Consider the following 15969-nt stretch of genomic DNA (forward strand, 5'->3'; position numbering starts at 1 on the left):
AGGTTAATAGGGTCTCTTACCTCGGAAAATACTTCTGCATGGAGAGAAATTGCTGAAGGAACAGAACAGCGGGAGCCTGGGAAAAATAACGATGAAAAACAATAAATATAATTGAAATGATTCAGATAAATACAGTCAACTCTTGTTGCAGTCCGTAATAGTGAGCGTGCACAACAGCGAGAGTTACGGGTCATGGGTCTTTGCCAGTAGTTTTCGCCGGGGAGTTTGCTCCTCTCCGTAATAGCGAGGTGTCCATGATATCAAAAAGTGCGCAAGGCATGGTGGCCATAATATCAGGGAGTGCGCAAGGCATGGGTTGACTGTACAATAAAATCGAGTTAAATTACCTGGACCACATCTGATTCAGAAGAGATTCTGAGAAAATCAGAAGCAAACAAGTAGATATCAGCTACAGTGTTGGCATGTTTGTAGCGCTGCTGCAGAAGACGACGGATCCTGCAAGTAACGAGTATAGAATAGGAACAATTAGAATAATTATAATACACTCAAAAAAATTACTTGATTCTGATTGGACAAGAGGAATACAATTAATTCCCAAATTGTACTCTGTAGAGTCCCAATTAAGTTGCTTAATTTTATTGAGTGCATTATAAACAAAACATCGCACAATCTTCTCGTACAATTCTGAACTTATAGATACTCGTGATGTTTTGCCTAAAGCTCGTCCAATTTTGAAAACTTTCAAAACATCACTCGTACCTATAAATTCCGAATTGTACTCGAGATCGTGCGATTTCCTATACTAACCAAGTAAGAATAATGGCGAGGATGATGACGACGATGTGTGATATCTTATGATTATGATACTAATGCAATCAATGACGATGCTGATGATGACGATGATTGCAGAGTGAGGAAGGTGGGCGATGGTGCTGCTGCTGATGCCAACGATATATATCTTGTATTGTGATCATATTGTTGATAATACGTCTTATAATAGTGGTTATGATGATAATTGTGGTGGTGGGTGATGATGATAATGATACTGGTTATAAATGATAATATATTAATTCACCTTTCGTGGGAGTATGATTCATTGGTGACAAAATCAATAATAAGTTTAAAAGCAGGATGCTTGTCGATGGTCTTGATCTCCTCCACAGAGAAAGCACGCTACAACCAAACAAACCACAAATAAATCAAGCAGGAAAAAACAAATTCACCTCAACTTGCGATTTAAAAACCACTTGCCCCCCCCCCCCCCCCCCCAAAGACGCTCAAACTCCTCTTCTCTTTCTCCTGACCAAAAGCTATTCCAAAGGGACCCAAACAATTCCTAAACCTTTTTTCCTTTCATTTTCATTCTCAACTACTGGCCGACCCTTGGCTAAAGAATGGCGAGGAAGGTAAGGCTTTTCCACAGGGAGCCCAACTAGTATCTCACAAGGTCTATTTGCTAAGAAGATTTAGCCCAATTAGATCAATACGATAGAACAAGAAACAATATAAACAACACAATAGAACGAGTCAACGATGAAAACTATTGTTTGTTTTGGCCAATTTCGACTTTGCGGGTGCGACATAGTTTAGTTTAGTTAGTTTAGTTTATTTGTCACAATTGTTGTATTAATTTTACAAAACATAAATCATATAACTGAGAAAGAAAGAACTGTTGTGACTAGAAAAGGAAACAGGGCTCACGTCCCAATTGACATCCATTCCCAAGAAGTAGGGTGGTTTTCAATAATCTATAGAAACAATTGAGCGTAGATACAATATGAGGATGACAACGAGTAACTGATTTGCTCACCTGTCTGGTTGCATTATTAATGGATATAGGAGCCGATAGGTTTTCATTTGATGAAGATTTATGCCAGGAGGATTTCCTACTTAACCACTTGGATCTCTTGTTATCTCTTCCCTCTGATTTATCCGTTAGCCTTTGAAGACCACCGAACTTTAGAAGAAACTGAGCCTTTTCTCTGCAGCTTGTCACTGAAGAACAATCATGGTTAACGTGAGTCAAAGATATAGTCCTGTGCGACCAATAGGCACAGAGTCCTTTGTCAGTCTCAGCGAAGACCAAAGGGGTCGAGGGCTCAAGCATCGTTCGTATATTTTCTTTCATTCCCACGACACACGTTCCTTTTGGTCTATTGCCAGCTAGTTGTGATATTAGTTAAGTAGCCTTTGTTTCTTGATGGTCTACAGCTGTAGCTGCAGGGTGGAGGGGGAGGGGGAGGGGGAGGGAAAACAACAACCGCAGGCCACAAAGCAACGTAGGCTATCAGCTTAGCAGCAATATCAAAGCACTAACCAGGAGAATCTGGATCAGTCTTGGATCCACTAGTTCCTTGCTGATCTTCTTCTTCAGACTGAAGAATTAACTTCTGACGACGATCAACCTGTGAGGGGATGAAAACGTTGTTAAAGAAGGATTAAATGATTTGACGAGAGTTGGGTCGTTAGCTTTGGTATCTTACCAGTGTTCTTCGTAGTGACTCGGCAATGGAGTACGCTTCTTGGATACCCAATGGCACCGATTCTGGAGGAGTATTGTTAGCTGGAAAACAGGAAAATGATCAATCCCAAATAATACTGGAATACTTTGGGGTGTCATGACTTTGGGGTTTCGTCAAGGAATGGGCAAGACTCCTCAAGACCACTGTTGAGGAAGGAAGGAAGGAAGGAAGGAAGGAAGGATTATTATCAAGATTCTACTATCAATACCATATAAAACGACTTGTTCCCTGAGTTCTTGAGAATGCCAAATTAGAGCAGCGAACACTGCGTTTACAGCCTTGTCTACCGAGAGACCTCCCATGGAGGGACCTGGATGAGGCTTCAGACAGCTGAACAGAAAGGAATTAAAAAACATTATTAAATTATTATCATCATCAATCAATCAATCATTACTACCACCATCGCTATCACCATCACCACCACGATCACTGTCACCGTCGTCATCAATCAATCAACAGCACTGTCATCACTACCACTACCACCATCGCCATCATAATTTCAATCAATCATCACCACCACCACCATGATCATCTCTATAATGATCAACATCATCATCATCATCACCATCATAATCATCATCACTATCAACCACCCACCATCATCAACATTATTAACTCATACATACCATTTAACAAGCTCATTTCCCGTGGCATCTTCACCTTCAATCAACTTGTGAAGGAATGAATTGACTGCAGACTCTTGTGGTGGACTTGTACTCTGATGAAGAAAACACCGTATAGCTATTTGAACACAAACTATTTTACTATCTTAACTATGTGTTGTCATTGGATGAAGTGCACAAAATAATGGAAAGCCATTTCAATGTTACTTATGCCACTCATATGGAAAAACCAATCAAGAACAGATTTTGTACATAACTCATGCTACGGAGACGCTGTGCCGTGACCGTGACTGTATCTTGATTTGATGATCAGTGATATTCCGCGACGTGATTGGTACAAAGGATGTTACCAATCTGTGCCGTGACCGTGCCCTGCCATTTTCCAGTCTTGAATACAAACTCTACTCTTTTTTACTTACATAATGTCCAGACAGTGATCGTTGTAGCTTGCCCGTCATGTATCCACCACGAAACAGTGTGGTCCAAATCTCACTGTGAAGGAGCTTGGAATCGTCTTCCTCGACCTCGGCGGTGGAAGGTGGAAGTGAAGCTAAAACAAAAAGTAAAAGACCATTTATATTTATGAAAAAAAATTTTGTTTGCTGTGACTGGTATTGAACTGATGGAGGTAATTTGACTACGAATATAGTACCTTTTCGAGAATCTAGTGCAGCGCTACAGAGAACCCCGAACAATCTTGCCATGCCAAGTTGGAGATCAAAAATCCAAGAAAGGGCTATATCAGGAGATCCCTTCGCTGTCACCTAAAACGTAAATCACAAAAAAGAATCAAAAGAAACTCGTAGCGCAGTTCTTGATGAAAACATACTTTAATGCCAAAGGATCGTGTTGAAGCAGAAATCGTGCATCTTAATGCATAAATGTATTTTCATGATTTTAATTCGTCTCATGATTCATTTGTCTTATGTTAGCAAGGGCTTCAATATCGATTGGCACCCACAACACGATGTCTAGGACCCACTTTATTTGTGTTGACAAGAGCTTCCGAAGTATTGATTGGGACCCCATCACGATGTTTGGGACTCAATTTGAATAGTTACGTGAGTCTGAGGACCTGGATTTACAACTTCCAGTGCAATACCTGAAAATAGTACTCTAAAAATTTATATATATGGTACCTTGAACTTGTAGCCCCATTCACTGTTGCTGCCATCAGAATGGAAATAGAACAACAGACGATCACCTGCTTTGAATTGAATTTTCTGCAAATTAAAACAATTTACAGCATAATTACTAATCATATCACATCAGACCACAGGAAAAAAACACTTTTGGAGTGTAAATGTGAGATGAGTGTCGTGCAAATATTTTTCCCCTTTTGACAAGAGTGTGCAGAAGTCAGAATATTCAAAATACTCAAGGATTGATATACACACCAATGGCCACTTGTCTGTGCCAACTTTCTGATCAAACCTTCGCTTGTTCCCGTTTGAATCTGTGAACTCCAAATAGTCATACCTAGAGCAGAAAACAAAGGAGATTAAGAATGACGGAGTCAACGGCTTTAAGGGTATGTCCATGAATCTCTGTCCCCCTCTTTACTTCTCTTTCTCATCTCTTCTTCTTTTCTTTCCTCCCTCCATTCCTCCCCCTTATTCCGTTCCTCTCGCTCCCTCCTCCCTTTCTCTCCTCCCTTTCCTTTATTCCTACCCCCCCTTCCTCCCTTCCTCCCCTCCCTTCCCTCTATTCCTATCCCTCCTTCCTCCCTTCCTATATACGTCCCTCCTTCCCTCCCTCTCTCTACAATTATCTATCTATTATCATAACTGAAAGTGTAGAAACACTAGCATTTACATACTTCCTTTCTGTTTCGCATTGGGGATCAAACTCTACAGTGAATTCCGAACAGCCAGGACAGCTAAACACCTGAGAAAATAAAAAGGTATGTCAATAAGAAAACGGTTTTAATCCAATGTAGTGCCTCCTATGACGTAGCTCGTTTACCAGTGACTAGCCACTGCTTTACAGGTAACGAAAATGCAGTGGGGAGGTGAGCGCAGTATTTGTATCAGTGGTATAATACAAGTTATATTACCTTAGAAATGTCTTGGTTATTCTCATAGTCATGATTGGACTCTTCATCCCATGTTCGTAATACAGTTTCTCCTTGTGCTTTGTTCCATTCCTCTGAATCGATCTATGGCAACACCAACATAAACACAAGTTTTTGACTCTTGATGTAAATGTGGGAGCAGACTATTTGGACGCATGGACGGGGGGAGGGTGGCATGGGGAAAGGAGGGGTGGGATGGGACACATGAACGCATAGAGGTTAAACTCTCAAGATAAGACAGAAGCAAATTATATAGCATAAAATGCGCATTGACGCTCTGTGGGGTAGGCACCTAGGAAAATGTCACCAAATTGGAAAAACATTTTTTTTCAACTCAAGAAATATAAACTATCAGAAAAATTACCTCATGTCGATAACGCGTCCAAATTTAATAGCGAATTATGCACACTTCACCTCACTATTAAGACCATCCACAAAACATACCTTGAAGAACAGATCTGGTAGATCCGTGGAGAGTTTCTTCAGTTCAAGTATAATTGGATGGAGGCTTCTGAGCATGTGTAAACAGATATCGTCTATACCAGTAAACAAGTTAAGAAACAACACCTGAAGGGAGAACCACGGAAAAAGTAAAGAAAATCTGTCGTTAAAGGTCCAGTCACAAAACCATGGCCTTTTGGGAAGCACTGGTGGCGTAGCGGTGTGAGCGCTCGCCTCTCATCAATGCGACCCGAGTTCGAGTCCCGCCGGGTTCGGTGTTGTATATGAGTAGAGTTGTTTGTTGGTTCTCTCCTGTGCTTCGAGGGTTTTCTGGGTTCTCCGGTTTTCCTCCCTCCGCAAAAATCAACTCCTAAATTCCAATTCGATCAGGGAATGAGGGCCACAGGTTTGTTAGCCACTGGCTATTAAGTCCAATCCTTGTGAAAAAAGGACTTTTTTAGTGCCTTTTCTAGACTGTCAGAAAATTTCTTTTAACGTCACCCTTCCTTTTGCAAATTTCGGCTGGCAATTTTTGTTTGTTGCGTTTTCTTCATCTGAGGGTGCATCTCTTATTCAAGTAACCCTGGATAATGTGTGGTGAAACTTGGTGAATGGTTATCCAACTAAATGAAGGTAAAGCGAACTGAAGTTTGAAAAACGAAGGAATTTCGCAAGTAACACAGCAAACCACAATATGGTGTCAGACTTACAAACTGTCTTGTTGCTGCTGCTACAAAGGAATGTTCTAGTCTATCAATGGCGGTCATCTGTTCGAGTAGAAAAGAGTAAAAAATAATAATTACACAAAAATTAAATATATTTGGTAAATTTGAAGGTTTGCAAAGGTGCAATAGTGTTAGCAAACGAACCCGAGACCAAAGTTCGTTTTCAAAAGTTTTAAAATTTCGAGATTTTAAACTTTTCGAATTCTTGAATTAAATTTTCACTGCACTGTACTTATTCAGCAAAACTTGATTTCAATGTGTTTATCTTATGTCACGCCGAGAGAAGAAGCGTTATCCCATAGGTTTTGTCATGCATGTCATGTAGTATTATGTCTGGACTCAGTTAATGTGGACGGCTGGAATGTAACTATGTAAAATGTCAAGCAGACACCAAATGGTTTGTTAAAGAAAGCAGAGTGCAACATCTGTTGTGGTCATCTTACCTTGCATTTTGAACCACTGACTGTTTGCAGTGCACTGCAAACCTTGTTGGCTAGAATAGCTGTATCTGGGGGGAAAATAAAGAAAATGACTTAAGAAAATATGTTTACGGTGTAAAAATAAACCTTTGTAGCTGATGTTTAGCTGGGCCTGATGTTTTCCTATTTCAGACAACTTGTCATTTCTGCCTCGATTTTTCAACTAACTTCTCGGTGTTTAGAAATCGAACAAAACACTCCTTCACATGTTTGATATATGTTACATCAACTCCAACCACGCCTTGCACTCATTGTTTTATGGTCACTCAAGAGAATTCAGGAAATATCTATCGCTTTGCGATACTTTCCCTCTGATCTACTTACAATCCTGAACGAGTGTCAAAGCAGATTCCTTGCCGTTCTTATCTGCATCCTTCAGTTGTGTGTAACACCAAAGAAGAAGACTCTTCTGCATGGCACAGAGCAATTGAACCAAATTTGACGTTGAATGATTCGTTTTACTGCTTTCAGATTGCAAACTTCCAATACACTGAAAGAACAAAAAATATCTTATAAAACATTTGGATTTGGACATGCTAAATTCGATCTGTGAATTAGCTGTGCTGTGACTTTGATCTTCCCAGAGGTTGTTTCAGGGCTCGATCTGTGAGTTAGCTGTGCCCCGACTTAGATAACCCCTGAGGTTGTTTTAGGGTATCGAACATAGATCAGCTCAGAAGTTGTTTCAGAATAAAAATTAAATTTGAATGTCCGTATTGAAGGAGCACTGACAGAGAGCAAGTAAAATATGCACCATTGACTTCCTTGAATATCAGTCTTGTAGCTGAAGAAACTGCTGTATGAAAAAGATAATCTACAATACACAGTTTCATGTGATAAGTACTCACCTCTTGATAGGCAACAGACAGCAGTGTTGTCATGACGGAGATGACAGGGGTGCAGTTGAAACCCTTTTGGGGAAAAAACACAAATATTGAGAAAAAAAGAGATCGATGGATAGATGGGTGGGTGGGTAGGTGGACGGACGGAAGGATAGAGACGGATAGAGGGATGGATGGATGAATGGATGGACGGATAGAGACTTACTTCTGGTAAAATGTCAGGTAATCCAAGTAGTCCACTAGCATCCTTATTACTGAAGAACCTGCATAACGACTCAAAAGTCATGGCTAAAGACACTGCCTTGCCTTCTCCCATCACTTGATCAACCATGGACAGTAGATGATTCCGTCTTGTCTCTGTATCAGGAAAGAACACTTCCGCTCCTGTATAGCAAAACAAAGAAAATTGGAATGATTAGATTTTGTTCTTCTCATGACAGATATTGGTATCCTCCTGGGCCCGGTTGTACGAAGCCTGGATAGCGCTATCCGGCGGATAAATCCTTATCCAGTGGATAAGTCGATGCTGTTATCCAATAAATTTATCCACTGGATACGATTTATCCGTCGGATAGCGCTATCCAGGTTTCGTACAACCGGGCCCTGGGCACTCCCCATTAACAGCCGTTATCAGGGAGGGAGATGATGGTGATGATGATGATGATGATGATGATGATGATGATTTATGGTTTTTATAGCGTCCTTTCTATATACACCTGTTTCAATGAACGTTGTCATCGTCAAAGGCGATAGGCTATAGGCTACAGGCGAGATTCGTTATTCCAAGATCCAAGAATAGCTGGAATGTCTTGTGTTTCTGCTTCTTATTTTCGTCAAGAACATGGACCTTAGTGTTGAGACTGACTCAATGTTCTTCGTATTCAACAAAACCATTTCCATCTCGGAATGATCTATCACCTATCACCTTTGGCCAGGACAACGTTTATTGAAATAGGTGTAAATATAACCAAAGGTGCTTTACGATGAGTTGTGAATTTTCATTTTGTTTTTATATGCAATTAACAATCATGAGAGATTATTAGAGTTATTAAAGTTATTTTGAGGTGTATTCACTAAGTTCACTGCCAGGTTTTTTTTACGTCCTCAGTGGTTCTTTACATCCTTCCAATACGCAACCAATGCTAATAGCAGAGCTCTATAAAGGAGACTATTGATTTATAGGCTTGGTATTTCAAGTTTGTCTTCTTTTTTCAGTTTAGTTTTATGTTAAGCCCCGTTTACACTAGCGATGTTTGCGGCGATTTTTGCTGCGATTTTTTCGGCGATCCTGTCCATAATAAATAATGGTAAAGAATTTACTTGTAAAGTTTTTTTCAGGATACCAAGATTTTCCTAGACGAATGTCTCTTTTTAAGGATGAGACAAAAGATTTCATATTTCCAAAAATTGCCACAAAAATTGCCACAAAAATCGCAGCAAAAATCGCCAGTGTAAACGGGGCTTTAAGGAGCTTAATACTTACCTTCAAGGATGATTTGTTTGGATATCTGCTGTATTTCTTTGGTAAACAAGGTGCCATCATCGTCAACAATGTCACACAAATGAGTAAACACTTTCGATGACAAGAGTTGCTGAAAGGAAATTATTGTTTTATAAAAGTCAAGAAATAAGTTTAGTGCAGAGGTTTCAAACAATGGAAGGCAGCTATTGGTGGTTGATCGCTGGGTACTTCACCTCACACTGCTGGCTATTTCACGATCAAATGGAAAATCATTGCTAATTTAGTGCAGGAAACAGCCACCTATTTTGTTAGGAGAGCCTCCTGCTTCAAAAAATACTACATCATCTGTTAGAGACACACGAAGAGCCACGACTTGGAGTGTTGTATTAGAAAACTGATAGTCAGACAGTTGAAGAATCAGAGAAAGATACAGACAGGAAAAATATGGACAGTCAGAGAGTGGGATATTGAAAGTGGGTGATAGATGTTTACCTTTTCACTTGCATTTTCTTTTTCTTTCTTTGACGTCAACATCTTCATTGGTTTTAGGTGTGGTAGACTCAGGTACAGTAATCGCAACAACAGAACACTACTGACAATTATCTTACGATGTTTTATTCCTCTGTAAAAAGTAAAAAATTGAATTGTTTTAGATAAAAACAATAGCAACCGCAACAGCAACAACAACAGCAGCAACAACAGAGCTGCAACAACAATGGCAGCAGCAAAAACAACAGCAGGAATAACAACAGCAGCAGCAACAACAACAACAACAGCAGCAGCAACAACAGCAGCAGCAGCAACAACAGCAGCAGCAGCAACAACAGCAGCAGCAACAACAACAACAGCAGCAAGAACCGCCTAAACAACAGCTCAACATCAGCCTCAACAACATCAGCAGTAGCAACAACAACAAAAGAACTAACAATATTTTTACTTCTCTGGAGTAAAAGTTCTCCATTTTTCATGCATTTATTTGTTCTTTTTAAATGTTACAAACGAAGAAAGAAATAATAATCAAGGGTTTAAATTGAAAAAAAACATCAATATTACCTGCTAGTTATTAGGCCATAGATATCCCACAGCAGTTCAAGAGTAACACTGGATATTTCCAGTTGTCCTTCCTGATTACAATAAACAAATCTTTATTAATCTTCACAAAGAAACATCAATCGAAAACAAGGGCAGATCCAGGGTTTTTTTTGAAGGGGGGTCTCAGGGATAAATTTTGTGGGCAAAGGAATCCCAGTCGCATTTTTACCACAAGAAGCCCATTTGACCTCAGGAATGACAGGGGGGTCGCGACCCCCCCCCGACCCTCCCCCTGGATCCGCCCTTGGAAAATGTGTATGTGTATCTTTTACCTTCTCTCGCATTGGAGTACTTTGTTTATTGCTCTTTGATTTTGCCAGCACCTGAAAAAAATATGTATAAATAAACAATTGATAAGTGGAAAGAAATATTGCCCAAAAAACGTATTTCATCATTTATTCTTGGGTTTTGAAAGGTACCTACTGCATGGAAAGGTGAGGGAAAATATTTTTCAATCGATATACACCATACTTTACCATCTCTTACCTGGTCTTTGGCCATTTCATCCAGGAAAGCAAGTATTCTGAGAAAAAGTACTGAGCCATCAATAGGGTTGGACTCTGGCAAAGGAGCTAGCTCGTCCTGGAATACAGAACAAACGTTTTATCTAGTTGAAAAAGAAAGCCAGAAGGGACTGATATTTTCCCCTTCCTCTCTACCCCATGGTGGGGTAAATAGAAGTGGCCTTAATATACCCTTCACGGACGACCTACCTAATATATTATTATTTACTAAATTGTGGTGTAAATATAGCTGCAATTGTCTTTGCTTGTCTTGTCCTTGGAAACTCCCAACCATTTTTGACATTCCAACCCCTCTCTTTTGTACTGCACAACATACCCTTCTCACACCCTACCTCAAGATACTATAATTTACCACTTGCCATGGGGATAGGGGTAGAGATATTTTATGCAGATCGTACCCTCCTTAGAATCTTTCCCTTTAACTTTCAATGCCTTCATGTCTTAGAGGTAGTCAGAGTTGTTTTTTTGATACTGCACGACATATCCTCCACATATTCTCCCCCTGGAAATTCCAATCCCTTCCCATTTGAGAAGAGATATTTCCTAGGATTACAAATACACATTTATATAGCTTATCTAGAGGTCACTAACCAGTTTTAAGTCTACACTAAGTGAGCAATCAGGCTTCAATTCATAGCCAAAGAAGTGCACACCAACCACTCCTATCCTGTCAGATGGTTCTTTACGAGGCCCAAGAAACTTGATCAAGATGTACTGAAGTCAAAGAATATTCAAGTAAATAGACCCCTTTACCTTGGGCCAACTTCATGTTCCCATTTCAGACCATGTGACTCTCATTCCTAAGAGTTTTTTGTTTTTGTTTAAGGAACAAGCATGAGAAGACACACATTTGCACATGAATATGGATACAACTCAAACAAAGAATCTTATTCTCAAGGCCATGTGTCATTCCCTTAATGGTTGCACATGAGAAGACATATAAATGTGGATACAACTCAAACAAAGATTCTTATTCTCAAGAGAATGACATGTCGTCTGAAATGAGAATACATTTCACCCAAGGTAATAAAAAAGTCTAACATTTTGCAAGTGTTGCATAATAATGTCAAATACCAGAAATATGTTATTGAATATTTTTTAACATCTCTACTGACAAGCTTTCAACAATATTATGGTGCATCTAGCCATCCCTCTTCAGTTTGCCACTGTTACGATCTGAAGGATAGTAGTTATAATTACAAACCTTTCCAGTAAGAATAGTGTCCACAGTAACTTCAACTTCATCCCTATCATTTGATAATAAAAAAACCTTTAAAATAATGTACTAAGCTGTTATCCGGTTGATCTGAAATAGTGACATATGATGTCACTGCAAAGCTGAAGCTGGAGGGGGAAAACACTAATTACTAAATAGTACAAAATAGTGCTAATTAAACAATAGAAAACAATGGAATTTGCATGAAATTGTGCTATCTAGAATTGCTAAAGTTTTACAGATATATTGTTTGCACTCTATCATTGATTTTATCTTTACTTAGGTCAAGATAGGATGGTACAAACCAGTCTGACTCTGTAGTGAAGAATGCAACAGGTTCCTCTTCACTTTTATCTGTAGTAGACTTGCTGTTGAAATGAAAGGGAGAAAGAACTGGGTATTAGGTTATTGGGTACCCTGTATGCTCTGGATGGGGAGAAGAGAATAAGAATAGTTTTTAGAAAACTCATTAATAGTTCATGAAGGAAACACAATAGGAATCATGACCATGAAGGTTTTTTTTTGATCATTTGCATAAACTTTAACTTGGATTTTCTCTATCAAACTTGGTTCATTTCGTAAAGTATTCTGTACAATATGAGAACATACATCATGAGTTTTCTAAGCCGTTTAATAAACTCGCAGACTGTGTTTTATCGGGTCTAAAACCACTCGGCTGCGCATCGTGTTATATACCCGATAAAACACTCCTACTCGTTTTTTAAACAGTACTTAGTTAATGGAGATATTTTTATCACCAACAGAACAAATGAAATGGATGGAAATGGAGCAAAGTGGAAAAGAGACTTGAGAGCATGTCTGTGGAGTAGAAAGAGAACAGAAAATGGAAAAGGTGATGGAGAAGGGCATGAAGATTCAGAAAGAGAAGGAAAAAGAATAGAAAGAATTAAATAAAAGAATGAAGAAATACCAATGCAAGAATGAAAAAATATGAAGCCAAGAAGCTGGAGAAAACTAAGGAGAAGCAGAGAGGTAGGAGGGACAAGTGATAAGATGACAATGGGGATGGGGATGAAGGAGAGTAAAAACCATAAGCAGAGAAAGAATAATAAGGAAGGAAGGACATAAGGAAATTCTGACTTCATGATTATTTGTCTATAATGATTACTTTTTTAAAAACTCTGTATAGTCAGCTTTGGTCCAATTATTGTATTTACTAAATAGATCTGTATCACTTGGCTCCTTGTCTTTTTCATCCCTGAATTAGAAAAATGATAATCATAATTATAATCATATGGCTTATTTATGGGCTAGTATTTTATTAAAGAATGGAGGCCAGCTGATGGCAACAGCATGAAGGTCATTAACTCTCATTCAGGAAAAACAGGGAAAAATGTGTCATATTATAAGTGTTAGGAAGTTAAGGAGGTCAGGGGCGTGGGACATTAAGGTGGTTGTGTCATGCCAGGGAGGTGTCAGAGGAGTAAAGGCAGGAAAGTCATGGGGAGAGGGAGGAGGGAGAAGGGAGGTTTCAGCTGTGCGTGTGTTATATTATAAGTGTCAGGAAGTTAAGGAGGTCAGGGGTGTGGGACATTAAGGTGGGTGTGTCATGTGAGGGAGGTGTCAGAGGAGTAAAGGCAGAAAAGTCATGGGGAGAGGGAGGTTTAAGCTGTGTGTGTGTCATATCATATCTGAAGGGTGTTGATGATTTATAAGATTTATATAGCGCTCTTTCTATATGGATATAATGATCAAAGGAGTTTTACATTAAGTTGTGAAGGGTGAGGGAAAGAAGAGGTGAAGGGGAAAGCAAGGGAAGGGTTACATAATACTGTCTTTAGATAAGAGGACCTGTAAGTATTGTTCCAAAACATTAAACCATTATACTAAACCAAATCCTATGGGTGTTCTAATCTTAAGATAGCTTTATACAACTGGGCCCAGGGAAGGAAGAATAGGGCAAAAAATTAATATTTTATGAAATCAAGTGGAGCTTAAGTTTTCAGACCTTTTAAAGTCATTAAGTACAAAAACAATGCCAGCTTTTGGTCCAATTGCTCCTTTATAAACCTGCAAGTAGGAAAAACATATTACCATTATATCATATAAATAACACATAAGTTTGCCATGGGGAACATCAACTGGTATCAAAATCTACCAACTGAAGGTAACAGTTCTTAATGTGTAATTCTCTTTTCCAAACCTTGCCCACTCCTGGACTTTCACATGAAACTTTTCCCATATAGCAAACCTGATGCATTGTGGTCTAGCTTGGATACCAATGTCATCCTTGTTCATTATGCCTTATATAGTGTTGTTTTTACAAAAGCTAGACTACAATGCATCATGTTTATGGAAATCAAGGCCTATGGAAAGAAGCACATTATCATTTTCATATACTGTATTATATTATATGTATTAGTTATTTTACCTTTAAAACCAGCTTGGTCAGTTTGATGGGATTCGATGATGCACAGGAGAAAGTCATGTTAACCAGCTTCTTGCCATTTTCTGACAAATAAGCTAAGAACAAACAAAAAAGCATCGAACACTGAAACAACCTACATGCATAGACTGGTTTTAGTCACAGATCAAACCCTGTAACAGCCTCTGGGCTGATCTAAGTCAGGGCATGGCTATCTCATAGATAGAACCCTGAAACAACCTGGGCTGATCTACATAAGGGCATGGCTAACTCACAGATAGAACCCTGAAACAACCTGGGCTGATCTAAGTCAGGGCATGGCTAACTCAAAGATCAAACCCTGAAACAACCTCTGGGCTGATCTAAGTCAGGGCATGGCTAACTCACAGATCAAACCCTGAAACAACCTCTGGGCTGACCTATGTCAGGGCATGGCTAACTCACAGATCGAACCCTGAAACAACCTCTGGGCTGATCTAAGTCAGGGCATGACAAACTCATAAATCAAACCCTGAAACAGCCTCTGGGCTGATCTACTGTAAGACAGGATATTACTAACTCACAGATCGAATACTGAAAAACCTCAGGGATGATCTAAGTCAAGGCATGGCTTCCTCATACAGCTGTAGTTTAAATTGGAATTAAGCATATTTTAAAGAACATGGAAAACCAGAGAAGCTGGAAAAAAACCCTGTAATCAAGGGAGAGAGCCAACAAACTTTACTCATGTGATACCAAGTCCAGGAATAAACCTGGAGATCCAGGTGAGATGGTGAGATGCAAGTGTGCTACTGCTACCCTTAATCCCTTTATATCTGTTACAAAACATTGCTTAAACACCATTAACACCATATTTTACCTTCACTGGTCCAGTTTTCTGACAGTACATTTTCTGGTTTGGAATTTTTGTCTTTTTCTCCTCCATCACAAGAAACAAGTGACATTTTCAATTGAGTTCCTAAACAAAGATGTTGGTTAATGTCTCTTCTCCATCCCAGAAACAGACTCTCTGCTCCCCACCCACAGCCCCCAAGGAATTGATTTGACACTCCAATAACCATGAAGTATGGTAAAGGTGCATTAGATTGTTCAGCTGAAATTGGAGACACAAGATGGCAAAGTTTCCTGGTTTTGTCTCAAACTTCAGCCCTGATAATCTTATAGACCCCTTGCAGCAGTTTGGAATGCAGCTCAATTTGGGGGACAAAACAGTAGGTTCCAATTCTCAGGAGATTGGAATTCTTTTGTTTTGTCCCCCAGATTGAGCTGCTTTGACGTCACATGCAAGGGATCTACTGTATGGTATGCACCACAAGATCACTTTGTTCATTGAACCTGTTTATTTCGACACCACTGCACCATTTAAGTCAGGTAGGGTCATGTGACCTATTAGTACAATTCAATCATTGTTTTCTTTAAACTATAATTATAATATTTGGAGAGGCATTTCACACATACCATGCATTCTTGTAGCACTGAACTGTACTTCTTGAAGTGATTGTATAATTTCTAATGCATTAAAATCCTCATCACAAACATCTAGAGGAAAAATGTTAAATAATATACATGTAGTATTCTTTAGAAATACTAACAGCACATGTAATATTGTATTAAGAAGCAGA

At 39.2% G+C, this 15969-nt stretch overlaps 1 protein-coding gene across 1 annotated transcript in view; it reads right to left on the reverse strand.

The window, feature by feature from the left end:
- The window catches only part of LOC116302687 (zinc finger ZZ-type and EF-hand domain-containing protein 1), a 44595-nt gene that overhangs the window by 19574 nt on the left and 9052 nt on the right, over positions 1-15969 (reverse strand). The window contains exons 18-50 of the mRNA XM_031712034.2: positions 15806-15886; positions 15207-15305; positions 14354-14445; positions 13931-13992; positions 13091-13180; positions 12267-12329; positions 11950-11992; positions 11337-11459; positions 10708-10803; positions 10494-10544; positions 10183-10253; positions 9622-9751; positions 9151-9259; positions 7873-8051; positions 7674-7736; positions 7150-7315; positions 6790-6854; positions 6332-6388; positions 5625-5747; positions 5163-5264; positions 4926-4993; positions 4504-4585; positions 4246-4329; positions 3759-3870; positions 3526-3656; positions 3110-3201; positions 2692-2813; positions 2445-2524; positions 2279-2366; positions 1772-1956; positions 1037-1134; positions 348-456; positions 21-76 (exon numbers count right to left, since the gene is read on the reverse strand). Of these exons, the coding sequence (XP_031567894.1) occupies positions 21-76; positions 348-456; positions 1037-1134; positions 1772-1956; positions 2279-2366; positions 2445-2524; positions 2692-2813; positions 3110-3201; positions 3526-3656; positions 3759-3870; positions 4246-4329; positions 4504-4585; positions 4926-4993; positions 5163-5264; positions 5625-5747; positions 6332-6388; positions 6790-6854; positions 7150-7315; positions 7674-7736; positions 7873-8051; positions 9151-9259; positions 9622-9751; positions 10183-10253; positions 10494-10544; positions 10708-10803; positions 11337-11459; positions 11950-11992; positions 12267-12329; positions 13091-13180; positions 13931-13992; positions 14354-14445; positions 15207-15305; positions 15806-15886 (3172 nt within the window). The remainder of the gene's footprint in view (positions 1-20; positions 77-347; positions 457-1036; positions 1135-1771; positions 1957-2278; positions 2367-2444; positions 2525-2691; positions 2814-3109; positions 3202-3525; positions 3657-3758; positions 3871-4245; positions 4330-4503; positions 4586-4925; positions 4994-5162; positions 5265-5624; positions 5748-6331; positions 6389-6789; positions 6855-7149; positions 7316-7673; positions 7737-7872; positions 8052-9150; positions 9260-9621; positions 9752-10182; positions 10254-10493; positions 10545-10707; positions 10804-11336; positions 11460-11949; positions 11993-12266; positions 12330-13090; positions 13181-13930; positions 13993-14353; positions 14446-15206; positions 15306-15805; positions 15887-15969) is intronic.

Source organism: Actinia tenebrosa, unplaced genomic scaffold (assembly GCF_029948245.1).
Source record: "Actinia tenebrosa isolate PJP-AT-01 unplaced genomic scaffold, QUT_ActTen_1.0 PGA_scaffold17__23_contigs__length_9995812, whole genome shotgun sequence".
In the NCBI taxonomy this organism is placed as follows: Eukaryota; Metazoa; Cnidaria; class Anthozoa; order Actiniaria; family Actiniidae; genus Actinia; species Actinia tenebrosa.